The sequence below is a fragment of the Meriones unguiculatus genome, chromosome 8 (genome assembly GCF_030254825.1).
Source record: "Meriones unguiculatus strain TT.TT164.6M chromosome 8, Bangor_MerUng_6.1, whole genome shotgun sequence".
Lineage (NCBI taxonomy): Eukaryota > Metazoa > Chordata > Mammalia > Rodentia > Muridae > Meriones > Meriones unguiculatus.
In genome coordinates, this window is record NC_083356.1 from 61,860,378 (window position 1) to 61,875,735 (window position 15,358).

The 15,358-nt window shown below is 34.0% G+C and overlaps 1 protein-coding gene across 42 annotated transcripts in view; it reads right to left on the reverse strand.

Annotated features, from left to right (window-relative positions):
• The window catches only part of Rims2 (regulating synaptic membrane exocytosis 2), a 522,675-nt gene that overhangs the window by 260,841 nt on the left and 246,476 nt on the right, over positions 1-15,358 (reverse strand). For 33 of the 42 annotated variants that reach the window (XM_060389550.1, XM_060389547.1, XM_060389526.1 and 30 more), the window contains 2 exons: positions 2,793-2,860; positions 718-837 (listed from right to left, as the gene is read on the reverse strand). In XM_060389550.1, the coding sequence (XP_060245533.1) occupies positions 718-837; positions 2,793-2,860 (188 nt within the window). Of the gene's footprint in view, positions 1-717; positions 838-2,792; positions 2,861-11,843; positions 11,904-15,358 lie in introns of all 42 variants that reach the window. The other 9 variants (XM_060389569.1, XM_060389540.1, XM_060389538.1 and 6 more) reach the window with 1 other exon arrangement.

Consider the following 15,358-nt stretch of genomic DNA (forward strand, 5'->3'; position numbering starts at 1 on the left):
ATGGATGCTGGTGTCCACGGTGTAGATGTGTCTGATAATGCATGTATATGTGTGAGTTTTCAGGTGTGCCTGTGTGCAAGTGTGCATAGACGTGTAAATTTGCAGATGTACATGTGTATGAGTGTGCCTGAATACATGTCAGATGTACATGTATAAGAACATACATAGATTTGTCTGTGTTTGCAGTGTATGTGTATGACTGTGCATGGATATTTGTGTGTTTGCAGGCGCAGATGTACATGCTATACATAGATGTGTGCGTTGGCAAGTCCACATGCATGAGTGTTTAGGGATATGTGTGCGCCTGGGCAAAGCTGGAACACAAGCTTTAGTGTCCTTCTTCAACACTGACTTGAACTTTGCCGGCTAGATTAGGTTGGCAAGGCAGCAAGTACAAGAACTCTGCCCAGCTCTGCTCCCGCAGCCTCAGGGTCACAGAAGAGCACCACCACCTCTGGCTGTTCTATGCAGGTTCTGGAACTCGGAAGCACAGTCTCTCACTTGCAAGATAATCACTTCACCTCCTGACTATCTACCTATCCTGGAAACGTCTTTCAAATACTTGAAACATGAGTTAATAAGAATGAATGACAAAATTTTAGAATTCTTGAAATGGAAATAAGATATCTCCTAAATTGGCATAAAGAGCTATATTTGTTTTGTGGACAAATCAGTAAAGTACTATTGAGCCAAAATGCCATAAGGCCTATGACATACCTTTAAGCCCAGCATTGCCCCTGAGTCTCGAGGCGCGCTCCCGTCTTTTAAACGCTTACTTAATAAGATACGACCAATCAGGCGGTCTCCATCTTTGGACGGCTGCCACGTCACAGGGTGCTAACATACACCAACAAGAAAACGACAGATTACGCTGATGTTGAATCACCATGACTGAACAGTATCTCTAAATTTCAGAATTACAAAGTATTATGATTACACAAACCAGTTCACATTATAAATTACTGACTTAAGAGCTTACTGCATTAGTTTTATAACCCCAACTTTATGAATTCAAGGTTCTCTTTTAAATCCAATTATAGAAAATTGTCAGTTATCTACCACGATACTAAAGATTAACTCTGAAAAATTCATTAAAATATATGCTAGCTCAACTTCCTGAAGATTAATTAAAATCTCACAGGCAGAAAAGATACAGTAAAAATTTGCTTAGGTTGACCTCTCTAAAAAAATGACCAATTCTTCTTCAAACACTTTTGAAAAGTTTTGAAATATTCTTACCCTAGTAAAAGTTAAAAGGGAAAACAGTAAAACATGAAATCTAAACTCATAATGAATATTAAAATTCTCAAAGCTACATAAATCCCCACTACCTTCCCAACTGAACCTGTATGGGGAGAAACAGGATTTGTTCAAAGATTAACAGATTATGTTTTCTACTTCATGAAAGTTCACTGATTTTTTTTAATTTTGGTAGAAGCTCAACCTGCCATTGAATTCAATATGTAGCCTAGATTGCTCTTGATATCCCTATGTAGCCTATGCTAGTCTCTAAATCTGTGATGATTTTCCTTCCTCTCAGCACTGACATGAAGGTTATAGGCCACCACACTCGGCAAAAACTTTACTGATTGCTCTAGACCTATCTACTCAGTACATTTATTTTAACAGATAATTCAAAGACAATCATTGTTAAATAACAATAATATTATTAGCTTGTTTCTTTCTTGGGTTCAGAATTATGTCTTTATGAATGACAACCCATTTTATTATGAATAAGATGCTAAGCAACAATATAAATGATTTGTGTAATCATAGTAATTCCACGGCTACCTAGAAGTAACATGCATAACTCCATGCAAAATTCAGCAGGCAAAAGATAAATTCCAGGCAATCACATCTACATGGTAAGATTTAAAAAAAAATGCTATACTAAAAGCAAATAAAATAATAAATATCAAAGCCGATGGTAATGGATCTAATACTAATTAATACTAATTAATACTACACTGAAATGCTACGACAATAAAACAAAAGAACAAAATGACAGTGAAAGGGAAAAAAGAAAAACAACTTTTTCTGTGCAAACAGACCCAATTATCTCCCTTTTACCTGGGATTCAAACTACTAATAATTTGATTTTCATCCCAAGGAAAATACATATAAGTATTAAAATTAGCCAATCCAAAAATATTTATTTATTGTTTTTGACAACATTGCAAAGTTCTCTCATTCAACTGTACACAAAATATTCCTTTGTTCCTAAGTTTTATTTTAATTTACTTAGTTTTGGTATGCTGTCAATCAAGTAAAACAGCATAGACAGCAAAAGGCTTTTTGGCTTAGTTGTTGAGTTGTTTTGTTTTTCTTTTCTGCACCTTAAGAAAATGCTACATTGACCCTTGAAATGCCCTGTCCTTTTTGTCCTGTTTTAATGAGTGACAGAGAGCAAACAAAGGAAGACCAAATGAGCAGGTTAAAGGCAGGCTCCACAGTCGCAGTACCTTATCACTATGGCTAGGCTCCTCTTAAGAGTTGTGCTACTACAGGTATCTACCCCAGAGTCCTTAATCTGAGGCTCAGACCATTCCACATCCTCTTCCAAAGAGTGGCCACCAAAGTACATCATTTTCTTTTGTCTTTCAGACCTGGGGTTAGAATCCGACAAAACTCCCTGCTCACTAGTTTTTCTTTTTCCCTTTTGACTGTCCCCTACAAGTGTGAGATAAAACAAAACAAAAAGACACAAAAAAAGAAAACATGCAAAGGTGTAAATAAAAAAGGGAAAGTGAAATGATGACAGAAATTAAAGCGTAAGGCCCCACATGTCTCACCAAAGACATAGGGGAGGCCTCACTGCTATGCCAAGACGCATGGTCCAACCAGCTGTAGTCCATGTCTCCTGTGACAGCGGGCAGACAGGAGTGCAACAGAGGAGACAATGGAAAGCACAGATAGAGAGATTATACACACCTTAAACTGCGGGGCACTGTCTGCTTTTAAGAACTCTATCTGGAGTACTCATTCAATACCAGGGAAATGCTATGAATCCAAATAGATTTTATAAAATGCAAAATATAAGGCTTTTGTTGTCTAGACAGACCTACATTGCAAAAGCCCTGCAAAAGTTTTTAAAAATAGAATATTTTTGCTAATGATAAGTAAAAGTAGAAGCAAAAATAGTTGCATAAATTGATTAAGACAAAGACTGATCAGAGATGTCTGGTTTTGAGCTAATTTATTTTTCCATGCTGGTATAAAGCCATGAGTTTTTTTCTCAAAAGACTGGTGAAAGTTTGAAAATTAAGCAGTGGCTCAGCAATAACAATTATTTTAAATCCAAATAATTAAACCTTGTGCCTGGAATGAAATATGACAATATTTATAATGATAACGTATCAAAATTTTAAGTGGTTAAAAATGTTATACAACAAATTGTCTGTGAAAATTATAAAAAGTTTCATTCTATTTCTATCAGTAGGAAAGAAAAGTGAAATAATAAAATTTACTTATATAACATGAATCACTTATTATATTAAAACAACTTATCTTTTTAAGAAATTACATTGCTACAGTTTTGGTAGACAACTTACATTATGGCAATTTGTTAAAATCTATTTCCAAAACTTACTGTGTTATTTACTTTTTTTTCAAAATGGACTTTTTTCAGTCTACATACATATATACACATATTTAAACTATATTAATATTCTCATTCATTTAAAAATATTTACTAAATACTTTTCATTTGTTGTATCTTGTGTGAAGCCCTAGTATAAGAAATAACATAGAAACATGTCTACAACAGTGTGAGGAGACACAACAAACTAGCGTGTCACAGAAGAGAACAAGACACAATGAGAAAAACTGAGTTATAATTTAGATGAGAGTCCCCAAACATTCCAAAGTAAGGACTTCTAAGGTGAGACTGGAAAGACATAATTTCGTGGGGAGGCAAGTACACGGATAAACAAAAAAGAAAAGGAGGGGCTCTCCAGGAAGAAGCACCAACACACACAAGTGAACAAGCTGAGCAGCAGCAGGCAGAGGCCATCAGCACACCTAACAAAAGACTGAAGGAGGACATCGCGCCGGAGAATGGTGCCGCACCACAGAATAGGTTAGGTGGATCTTTCCATGCTGTGTGAAACATTAGCGTTTCCAAACACTAAGTGAAACCTGACAGAATCTGAATTACACTTTAAGAAGCTGAATCTAAATTCCATAGAGAGACTGGGTAAAAAGAAACCAAAAGTTAGGGTGTTTTCAATAGTCTGCAGGAAAAATACAGATGACTACAACCGACATAAAGGTGACTGTAAAGGTTATAGTCACACTAGCTAACACAAGAAAAAAAAGAGAATGGAGAAATTTTACTATAAGACTGAATAGTCAATGTTGTCGTTCAGGTTTCTGGCCAAAGCAACTGAATAAAGAAAAAGACAACTTTTGAGAAGACAAAACTATATTAGAAAGAACATTTTTTGTTGTTGTTAGAGAAGACACGGTAATAAATTGTTTTTAAAAATCTGAAATGTCATTGACTACAAAAAAAATTCATATTTCATAATAGAAAAATGATTTTTAAAGTATCTTGGAATCTATTAAACAGTACTAGTAATCAAAGGTCTATAAGTGACTCAAATGGAACTATCAGCAATAAAGATGGTGAAAGTCCCTAAAACAGCAGCAGCAGAGTCTGAAAACATGTTAGAAATACATACACAGATACTCTAGATCCAGTGAATCAAAAGGATTGGTGGAGCCTAGTAACCTGTCCTGACAAGACTTCCAAGCAATTACATGTCTAATGTTTTGATATGGTAATGTGATGCTACAAATGTAGGCTATAAACGTGTGGGACCACATTCATAGCTATGTGAGGACAACGACACATACAAACGTGTGGGACCACATTCATAGCTATCTGAGGACAAAGACACATACAAATGTGTGGGGCCACATTCATAGCTATCCGAGGACAAAGACACACACAGCCAAGAGACTAGAGACAATTATCTCTAAAAATGTGTTTGTGAAAACAAGTTAAACTGTGTTATCTAATACATACAAAATAAAATGTATAGAATCTTTACCAGTAGTTGAGAAAGGTGCTTCTCAAACAACTTTATAACACAGATAAAAATTAGAATTGCACACACAGACAGATGGGGATGACCAGCCTGTTGTATGTTTATGCCTCTGCATGGGACTACTCAAGATCCTCACAATATTTATGCTATAAAACACTAATTACTTTCTCAGAATATACTCTAGTTAAGCATCTATATGTTTCTCAGCTAAAGGAGATATGAAGCCTATAAATCAAAAGTCATGAGTGATTTACATGGAGATTAGGGAATTCATTCAAGTCACAATTTCTCTCCCACGATTTCAAACTACAGGAAGGCTAGAAATGTGGCCCTGTACTCTGGAAAAACGTAGTCTAGCACCTTAAGCTACGCAGAGCCAAAGCAAAAACATCCTAGTAATGGGAAAAGGGGTGAGAGAACCACGCCTGACACTGAAGAGCATTAGTTAAAGCAGTCAAGCCTACTGTCATTATGAAAATTAGATACACCATTGACCATAAAACATACAGAAAAATGGTCTTGAAACTACTACATTGGCAGCATGTACACATTAGCATGCCCTTTTTAATTAAATCTAACACGATTTCAAAGGACAAGGCTAAGACGATAAAATATCCTTTTGATAACATTATGAAAGCATATTCATGGTTCTAGAGCAATAACTATTATAAGACATAAAATAACCAAGTAGAAAAATTTAACTGAAAACACATGACACTTCACAAAGCAGATGGATGGGGTCCACTCCAATGTAGGGAGGGCAGAGCAGTGGCACGGTGTCTTTAACGTAAAACAAGAAAAATTACTCTGATAACCACTTATGAGTGAGCATATACCATGTCTGTCTTTCTGCTTCTGGGTTACCTCACTCAAGATGATCTTTTCTAGTTCCCACCATTCGCCTGCAAAATTCCTGATTTCCTTGATTTTAGTAGTATTCAATTTCTGTATCCATTCATCAGTTGAAGAATATCTGGGTTGTTTCCAGATTCTGGCTATTACAAATAGAGCTGCTATGTCCTTGTTGTATACTTGAGCATATTTTGGATATAGGCTAAGGAGCTGTATCTTGAGGTAGTACTATTCCTATTTTTCAGAGAAAGTTCCTGATTGATTTCCAAAGTGGTTGTACAAGTTTAAATTCCCACCAGCAATGGAGGAAGGTCCCCCTTACTCCACATCCTCTCCAGCATGTGTTGTCACTGGAGTTTTTGATCTCAGCCATTCTGATGGGTGTGAGGTGAAATCTCAGCGTTGTTTTGATTTGTATCCCCTTGATTACCAAGGACAATGAACATTTCTTTAAGTGTTTTTCTGTCATTTGATATTCCTCTATTGAGAATCCTCTGTTTAGCCCTGTATCCCATTTTTTAATTGGATTACTTTGTTTGTTGGTGTTTAACTTTAAGTTCTTTAACTTTAAGTTCTTTATATACTCTGGATATTAGCTCTCTGTCAGATATAGGGTTGGTGAAGATCCTTTCCTAATCCGTAGGCTATTGTTTTGTTCTAACGATAGCGTCCTTTGCTTTACAGAAGCTTTTCAGTTTCATGAGGTCCCATTTAGTGATTGTTGAACTTAGAGCCTGTGCTGTTGGTTTTCTATTCAGGAAGTTGTCTCCTTTGCCAATGAATTCCAGGTTCTTCCCCACTTTTTCTTCTAACAGGTTTAGTGTGTCAGATTTAATGTAGAGGTCTTGGAGACACATATGGCATATACTCAATCATAAGTCAATATTAGACATATAACATAGGATAAACAAACTAAAATCTATACTCCTAAAGAAGCTAAACAACACAGAGGACCCTAGGGAAGATGCTCAATTCTCATTCAGAAAGGCAAACGCGATAGAAATTGGAAGCAGAAGACACAGAACAGGATAGGAGCCTACCACAGAGGGCCTCTGAAAGACTGCTGATCAAGATATTGATTTGAAGCAGAGGCTGAAACTCTTAGCCAAACTTTGGGCGGACTGCATGGAATTTTATGAAAGAAGGGGAAAATGGAAACTTGAGGGGACAGGAGCTCCAAAAGGAGAGAGAAAAAAAAAAAAACAAAAAACAAAAAACAAAAAATACTGCAGAGACTGATGCCCCAGCCAAGGTCCATGCATGGGGAGACCTAAAACCCCTGCTCAGATGTGGCCCATAGACTCAGTTTCCAAGTGGGGTCCCTTGTAAGGGGAGCAGGAGATATCTCTGACACAAACTCAGTGGCTGGCTCTCTGATCACCTACCCCTTGGGGGATACAGCCTTGTCAGCCCACAAAGGAAGACAATGTAACCAGTCCTGATGAGACCTGATAAGCTAGGGTCAAATAGAAGGGGAGGAGAACCTCCCCTATCAGTGGACTAGGGAAGGGCATAGAGAAAAGAGGGAGAGAAGGTGAGATTGGGAGGAGACAAGAAGGAGGCCAAGCTGGGATACAAAGTGAATAAATTGTAATAAATAATAAAAAAAAGAAAAATTACTCATTCTGAAAAACAGAATAAACTAAAGAATTAGAAGCTGAAACAAATCTTCAAAGACCTGAGAGTCAGTAACGAAAGATACTCAGACAGTTGTAGTTATAGAATGAGCTGAAAAAGTACTAGAAGGTTGAAGCTAAAATTTCCCTGTGCTATAAAGATGTAAACCTATAGATTCAAAATGTTATGCATATCTTTAAAATAAAAGAACACAAAAATCCATACAAGTATGTAGCCTAACCAAACTAAAACATAAGCTAAATACTATAACACATCAAACAATGTATAGGATGGGGAAAAGAACTATACTGAATGATATGCTGAATGCCAGCAAATGTTGCATCAGAACTTGGGAGGGGACAAGGGAGTAGCACAGCAGTTTTCAACTGCAAAAAATAATAATAATAATAATAAATAAATGAATAAAGCAGCCTACATTTCAAATATGATCATAGCTTTCAAGAATGAACAACATTCTCAGACAAAAGAAGGCTAAGTGAGTTTGTCGCTAACAGACCTTTTCTAAAAGAATAGCTAAAAGAAAAACAGCTAAGGACACAGAGAGCTATAAAAAGATAAGGAGCCTGGGAATATTAAAAAGGAATGGGAAACATGGTAAATAAAAATATGAATAAATACAAAAGAATTTTGTTTTGAGTTTTCTAAGTCATTTTAGATATTTGAATTGCAGAGTATTGTATTATCTGACTTTTGTATTACCTAATTGCCAAGTATTATAATACCTAATTTTTGGGTTTCAATACACATACAAAAAATTTAGGAAGGGGAGATAAATAAACATTAAGAGTGAAAGGTTTCTGTATTTACCTCTAAGTGTTTAACTATAAATGCTAGTAGTGTGTAAAATATATACATGAAATACATTACCTAAAACAATCAATAAAAAAACTATGAAAAATTATTTTTAAAAAATCACAATTATATCTTTTAAAAATATTCAAATAACTTATGGATATGCAAGAAAAAGAAATAAGAAAAATAGGTTTTATGTTTTCATAAAAGAAAGTGAAAAAAACAAATCTAAATGAGGACTCGGGAATACCTAAAAAGTATTCCTAAATAAAATTTATCAAGTGAGAAATAGTTCATAACCATGTAAAGTTTGATTCAGGAACACAGAGTAGTTAGATATTTGAAAATTCATTGTATTTCGTCATTTATACAACTCAAAGAAAGAAGTCAAATAATCCCATCAATTTATCTACTGATACTGAAAAAAATTTTAGAAGTTCAGAGAATGATGAATACATGGAAACTTGATCTAAGTAAAATACAACATAAAGCCTAAAGCAAATGTACTTAACAATGAAAGTTGACTGCTTTATAAATTTATAAATCATCAAAAAGAATGTCTTTATTTACATAGTTCCAAAGCTAAAATAACAAAAATATTCTACAAAAGCTAACAAAGTGACATGTAGACATCAAAGAACGCTACCTAATAATAAACCGAAGGGGGAGACTACTGAATGGGAAAAACTACTGGCATTCAGAGCATGTTAAAGGCATTATGGCTAAATGAAAGGGTCACATAATATGAATTTCATACTCATCTGAAACACATAAGCCTTCTGGTGATGTGTGCCAGAAACAGTATTTTGAGAATTAATGCTAAAACTTTTCTGTAGTGTTAATACAGCACATAGGAGAATTCTCACAAACACTCAGTATGATCTTCCTCTCTTTTTATGAGAGCTGTGATTTGCTCCTAAGGTGGCAGGGCATCACTGTATCATCAAGCTGCCTGTAGATATTTGCTTTGCTGACTTGCTAAACAGCTGTGATGGGAAGACCATGTGGAAAGGACCTGTAAGCAGCCTTTAGGAACTGAAATGAACACCTAAGAACAGTGGCCACTGTGTCCTTAAAATAGAAGACATGCTACCATTAAATGATGTCAAACATTTACTGAGAAGACTCTTTGGGGGACTAGAGAGATGGCTCAGCAGCTAAAAGCACTGTCTGCGCTTCTAGAGGATCTGGGTTTGCTTACCAGCACCCATATGGTTCTCAAAAGTATCTGTAACTCCGGTTCCAGAGAACCCAAGTCCTTTTCTGGTTTCTGCACCCACCACACATGCATGTGCTGCACAGACATAATGCAGGCAAAATACCAACATACATAAAATGACACTTTGAAAAAATTTTCATGATAGGTATCCAGACTTGAGTTCACATGTACTTTTTAAAAACATGCTACAATGATTTCATAATGCTGTCTAATAAATGAACAGCATACCTAGTTATATCTATGTAGCTTCATTTGAGTTCTGTTTATTCAAAAGTGAAAGTCCAGGATAACAGTACAACTGATATACATACTTAGCATAAAATTATTCGCCAACAAAGTTAATACACATGGCAATAAGTCTTCAACTTCTAAAAGTATTTCTCTTACATAAGTCATTAGCAAGTAGCTACCTAAAAATTGAAAAAGTCTCATTTTCAAAACTTCCACAAATAATTTTGAGTCCACATGGTTTAGATTTCTTTACATGCTTCATTACCTCAATTATCATAAATTAATTCTTTCTTCAAATTATTAATATGCTAACTTTTTAGCAGCCTCAGTTTTATAATTATATAGTCAATCTTCTAAAGACTATAAGAAATATGAAATTATGTAAGAGGATAATTATTGAGGCCTAAATTGGGACTAATATAAGTTAACACCTTTTGTATTTGACAGCTTAAAAACACTTGCTTCTTTCTGAAAGGAAAATATGCAATCTTTCTACCTTTATTAACAGTACTTTTAAAAAACAAAGTATATTTTGCTTAATTTTTAAAACCTAATAATTCAAAGAAGCATTTTCTAATTTATGGCTTAGGACACTACTATAAGCATGAATTATTGAATTTGCTAACCTAATCTCTTCAAAACTTTTCAACTAAGACAAAAAAAAAATGCCTTTAACAAACATGTAAAAATCAGTAGCACGAAGCACTGGAAAGAAAACTAAAACATGCCACACTGAACATAAGTGCTTCAAAAGAATGTCTTCATGTGGTTAGGAAAATGATTAATACTACAACTATGGAATGAAGTTAAAATATGCCACATAATGATTAAAATAAATTTAATAAAGAAAAGTATAATATAAATAATACATCAATTAATTAGTAACCAAACACCACGCCTAACCCTGACTCTAGGCCTAGAAGAGAGCAACAGGAAAACCACAGCCCCAAGTCGGCCACAGAGATCCAACACAGGAGGTAGGTAATTGACACTGATCCACGCTATGAAACAACTCTCTATCTGAAGATTCTAATCATAAAGACAAACAACTGAGAATGAAAATATTTTTGATTGTACCTACCATGATCACATATTGACATATGTCCTTGTCATTATTCATCATAAAACACTATAACACTATGCGAGTACATATACATCGTATGTTTCAAGATTTATAAGGTATAGGATGAAACAGGTTATATGCAAATACAGTCATTTTAAATTAAAAACTTAAGCATTTGCATATTACGGTGTCTGACTGCAGTGTCCTAGAACAATTCCTTCCAGATAACAAGGGATGATTTTGTAATTTTACATGGTCAGACTATAGGACATACTTACACATATGCATACACACACAAAAACACATGACAAATGTATTACAGAATTACTATCCTTCTCTGTGAAGTTGTCTGGTATTTTTCTACTTAGCTCCACTTTAAAATAATCTTTTTAATATGCATTAGTTGTGACCATATCAATAAGAAGAATTAAGAAAGGGAAGTAGAAAGAAGGGCCAGGGAGGTGGGGAATGAGGGTGTGAATTCTCTTCCATAAAGGACTGGCAGTGTCTAGTCATATTTACGTTGTCACAGGTGGCCTGGAGTGTGACTGGCACCTAGGAGGCAGAGGCTAGGGATGCTGTGAAACATTCTGCGTAAGACAGTCTCATAAAATACAGTTGTCTAGAACCAACTACCAACGGTGATGATCAAAGAAAGAAACAAAAGTAACAAAGTAAAAAGTATGTTATAAACTTTATGAAAAACATTCAAACTTTGAGAATAACATTAAATAGGTAAAGTTAGAATCACTGTGGCATCAGCATTAAAGATTTATTTCAATCAGTTTATAATTGCCTAGATGAACACAAACAGGGCAGGTAATTAACTTAACAATCTAAAAAGTAAGTATATCACATTGAACTAAAATAATAGATAAGTATTCTAAGACAAGTGGTGCACAGAGAAATTAGAGTATAGAACCAATGACTCTTCTGAAGTCTATGTATCTAGGGATTTTAGTCTTAATTTCTTGAGGTGAGAAAGAATGCTATTTACCTCTACATTCTCCACTGGATCCAATCCAACACCTTCTAAATAATAGGCACGGAAAAAGTTCTTGGCAGAAAAATGAAAAATAGATGCTTTACATTTATGGAGGCATTGAATTATAGCTCAAATTACACCTCACCAATTAAATACTATATGCTTCCTAAATAGCAATGAGGAGTTTTAACACAGGGCAGATCCTAGAAGAGGTGACAGCAACACAATCCACATAACCACAATTATATATTCATCCAAAATTCTGGAGAATTATCCTGTAGAATTCTTGACTTCTATAGAACATTAAATAAGTACTCTAAAAATGATCAGAATACCTGTTTCTTATTAATTATCATGTGTTCATATAGTTTCATTTGATTTCTTCAGTAACCAAATCACAAAAATATATGCTACTTTTCTTATTCACAGATTCAAAGATAAGGACACAGTCCTAAGTACTTTAGATTTACTTCACATATATGATTGTCTTGTGTGCACATATGTATGTGCACCACATGTGTGCCTCGTGCCAGCAGAGGCCAGATATACAAGAACTGGATTTAGAAATAATGGCCACCACATGGGTGATAGAAATTGACTCAGATCCTCTGCAGGAACGGCTGAGCCATCTCTCCAGCCCCAACCTAGAATGTTTTACAAGGCAGAAGAAAGCTGCATACTCAGTGAAGAACACACTCAGGACTGAATCTCTTAGACTGAAAAGGAGATGTTCTTCCTATTAAATCTCCTTTTCACTTTCAAACAAATAATAAACAACCACTCGCAAGTTATAATTATTAGCATCACTTAATAAAATATGATAAGCAAAATGACAACGATTCTAAATGAGTGAAATTCTATATATTCACAATAGTGAAATCTAACCTAAGTAGCAAATTCATGTCAAAAGCATCAATGTACTAGTAATGTTAAAAAAAAAAAGACTAGCCAAAAGGAAAGCAAAAAAAAGTCAAAGCTTGTTTTAAACTAAATGATGAACCTTTATTATTAAGACAGCAAGAAATATCTTCTATGTTGTAGACACTCACATAAGGATGGAGAAGAAGTTTTCTGCAATGATATAGTTTATGCTACATATCCATTATTAGATAAAAAAAATTTAAATTAGACTACTTGGGTCAAATTTACCTGCAAAGATCTGAGACTGATGTATTAGAAACTGAGAAGGATCAGAAAAGCAAAGACAGTGGCAAAACCATGATGTAAAACAAAATCTTTGGAGTTATCTAGCCTATGGTGACAAACAAAAGATTGATTATCTTTCAAAATCTCACTGCTCCTCATTAGAATGACATTTCAACAAAAATATCAAAGGAAAAAAAAAGTATGTTCAGAGGCTGCTAATAAAATTAGAGGGGGAATGCCATGCATTAAAGACCTAAGATGGCTATGAATTACAATTATGTTTAGAATAAGATTATGTTTATAAATTGCTTACTTCTACATTTGATACCTTTCACAAATAAATATGTCTCCATAATGATGCACAGACAAGACAGGATGCAAGCATATTCTCTGAAACCTCTGGTCTCAACTGCTACCCTTCTTCTTACTACTGTATGTTAGCAAAAAAAAACCCTGAACATTGTAAAACAAACTCTCAGATAGACAAAAAGAAGGACCCTATTGAGAAGTGGGCACTAGGAGTTCAAGTTAGCGTAGAGCACGGATGTGAATGCTAGGTATTTTCTCTGTGTGATATGTTGTACTGTGCATAACAGTATTCCCTGTGAGTTTAACAAATGCAGCTATTTTATGAGAGTTTTTAATGTCATTACTTTAGAAACTTTGAACAAAAGAACACTACAAGCCTACCACATAGACAATTTTCAGACATTACAATTATATACCTCTGTGTGTTTTATAAAGATATACTCTTGTTCAGTAAATTATGGCATTATTTTAGCAAAGAATAAGTAAATTATATAACTCTTGTAATAGAAAACAAACCACCTAAAATTACTATTAGATTTTGGTTGATTTGTATCATAATATATACCTTACCCAAAAGGGAAAAATACCATTATTAAGTATAATTAAAGACTATTTCTTTAAAAAATTAATTTCTTCATGTTCCTTAATAAACTGATTGAGACCTACAGTTCTCTTTTAGAAGTTACATTTCTATAATATCAGTTTTCTCAGTTCACAAATAGAAGTAATAATTATGAAATAAGGCTGTAACTTAGTTTGTCAATTGCACATGCATTTCCCTGATTCATTTGTTCAAATTTTATGTCCTCTTTTGTACAGAAGTGACTTTAGACAGTATTATTCATGCCTTTTAAAATATATTATATTGGGCTGGAGTGATAGCTCAGAGGCTAAGAACACTCACTGTTCTTCCAAAGGTCCTGAGTTCAATTCCCAGCAACCACATGGTAGCTCATAACCATCTATAGTAAGATCTGGTGTGCAGGCAGAATGTTATATAAATAATAAATAAATCTTAAAAAAATGTACTTAAAAATATATATATACTATATTAAATTCCACTAATAACTGTCAATTTTTCTGTCAAACCACACTCCCAATTATTTATATTTTGTTAGCATTTGGTCAAGTGATTTTTTTTTACAACTCTTAATTACTGTTTGTATTAAGCTGTTAACTTTATTAAATACGGTATTTTAAGAATCCAATTGAGACTGTGGCTATTACTAACCTTATGTTTGGTACATTTCATTATAGTATTTAGCCTTCCTAAATAGGAATATAGAATGACCTCTATTCATATTTTCCTTATTTATGACAAAAAGTTTATCATTTTTCCTACAAGTAACATCATATCTTCATAATTATTTTTTTAAAAAACATTTTTCTGGGTTTAGTTTAGAAACTACTTGTGATTTTTATTTTCTAACTAGCTATCTCTGCTACCATATAAATCACTATACTAATTTTAATCTTCACAACTTCCTGGTCCTCTGCTTATTAGTGTTGATTATTTTAAAAAGAAAAGGACTACCAACTATTATTATAAAACTGACAAAAAGAAGTTGAAATGAAAAATTCATGTTATATACTCACCAATCTGATATACTTTACCATACATCAAAACAAATTTCAGAAAAAATAAACCAAAAAGTTAATGGTTAAAAATAATTTGAAGGAGAAAACATATAGCTAATTACTTAATTGATTTGGAGATGAATAAAGTGTGTCTATGCATGGGCATAATGAGAAAAAGAAATCAACAAAGGAAACTGTAGCTGTGCTAAGCTTGCTGTCCTCAAATGATGAAAGAAAACTAACAGACAAGCATCCAAATAGGAAACAAATTAACCAAATAACAGCTAATGAGAGAAAATTCTAATATATAAAACACTTATAGAAAACTTGTAACAATCCAGAAGGAAGTCACCAGAAGGAATAAAGGGATGAACAAATGACTCATAGAAGATACTGAATGTTAAACATTCATATCACAATAAAATTCAGATGAGATATGGTATTTTTATGGCCTGTTTAGTAGACAAATGAATAAATAAATAAATAAATAAATA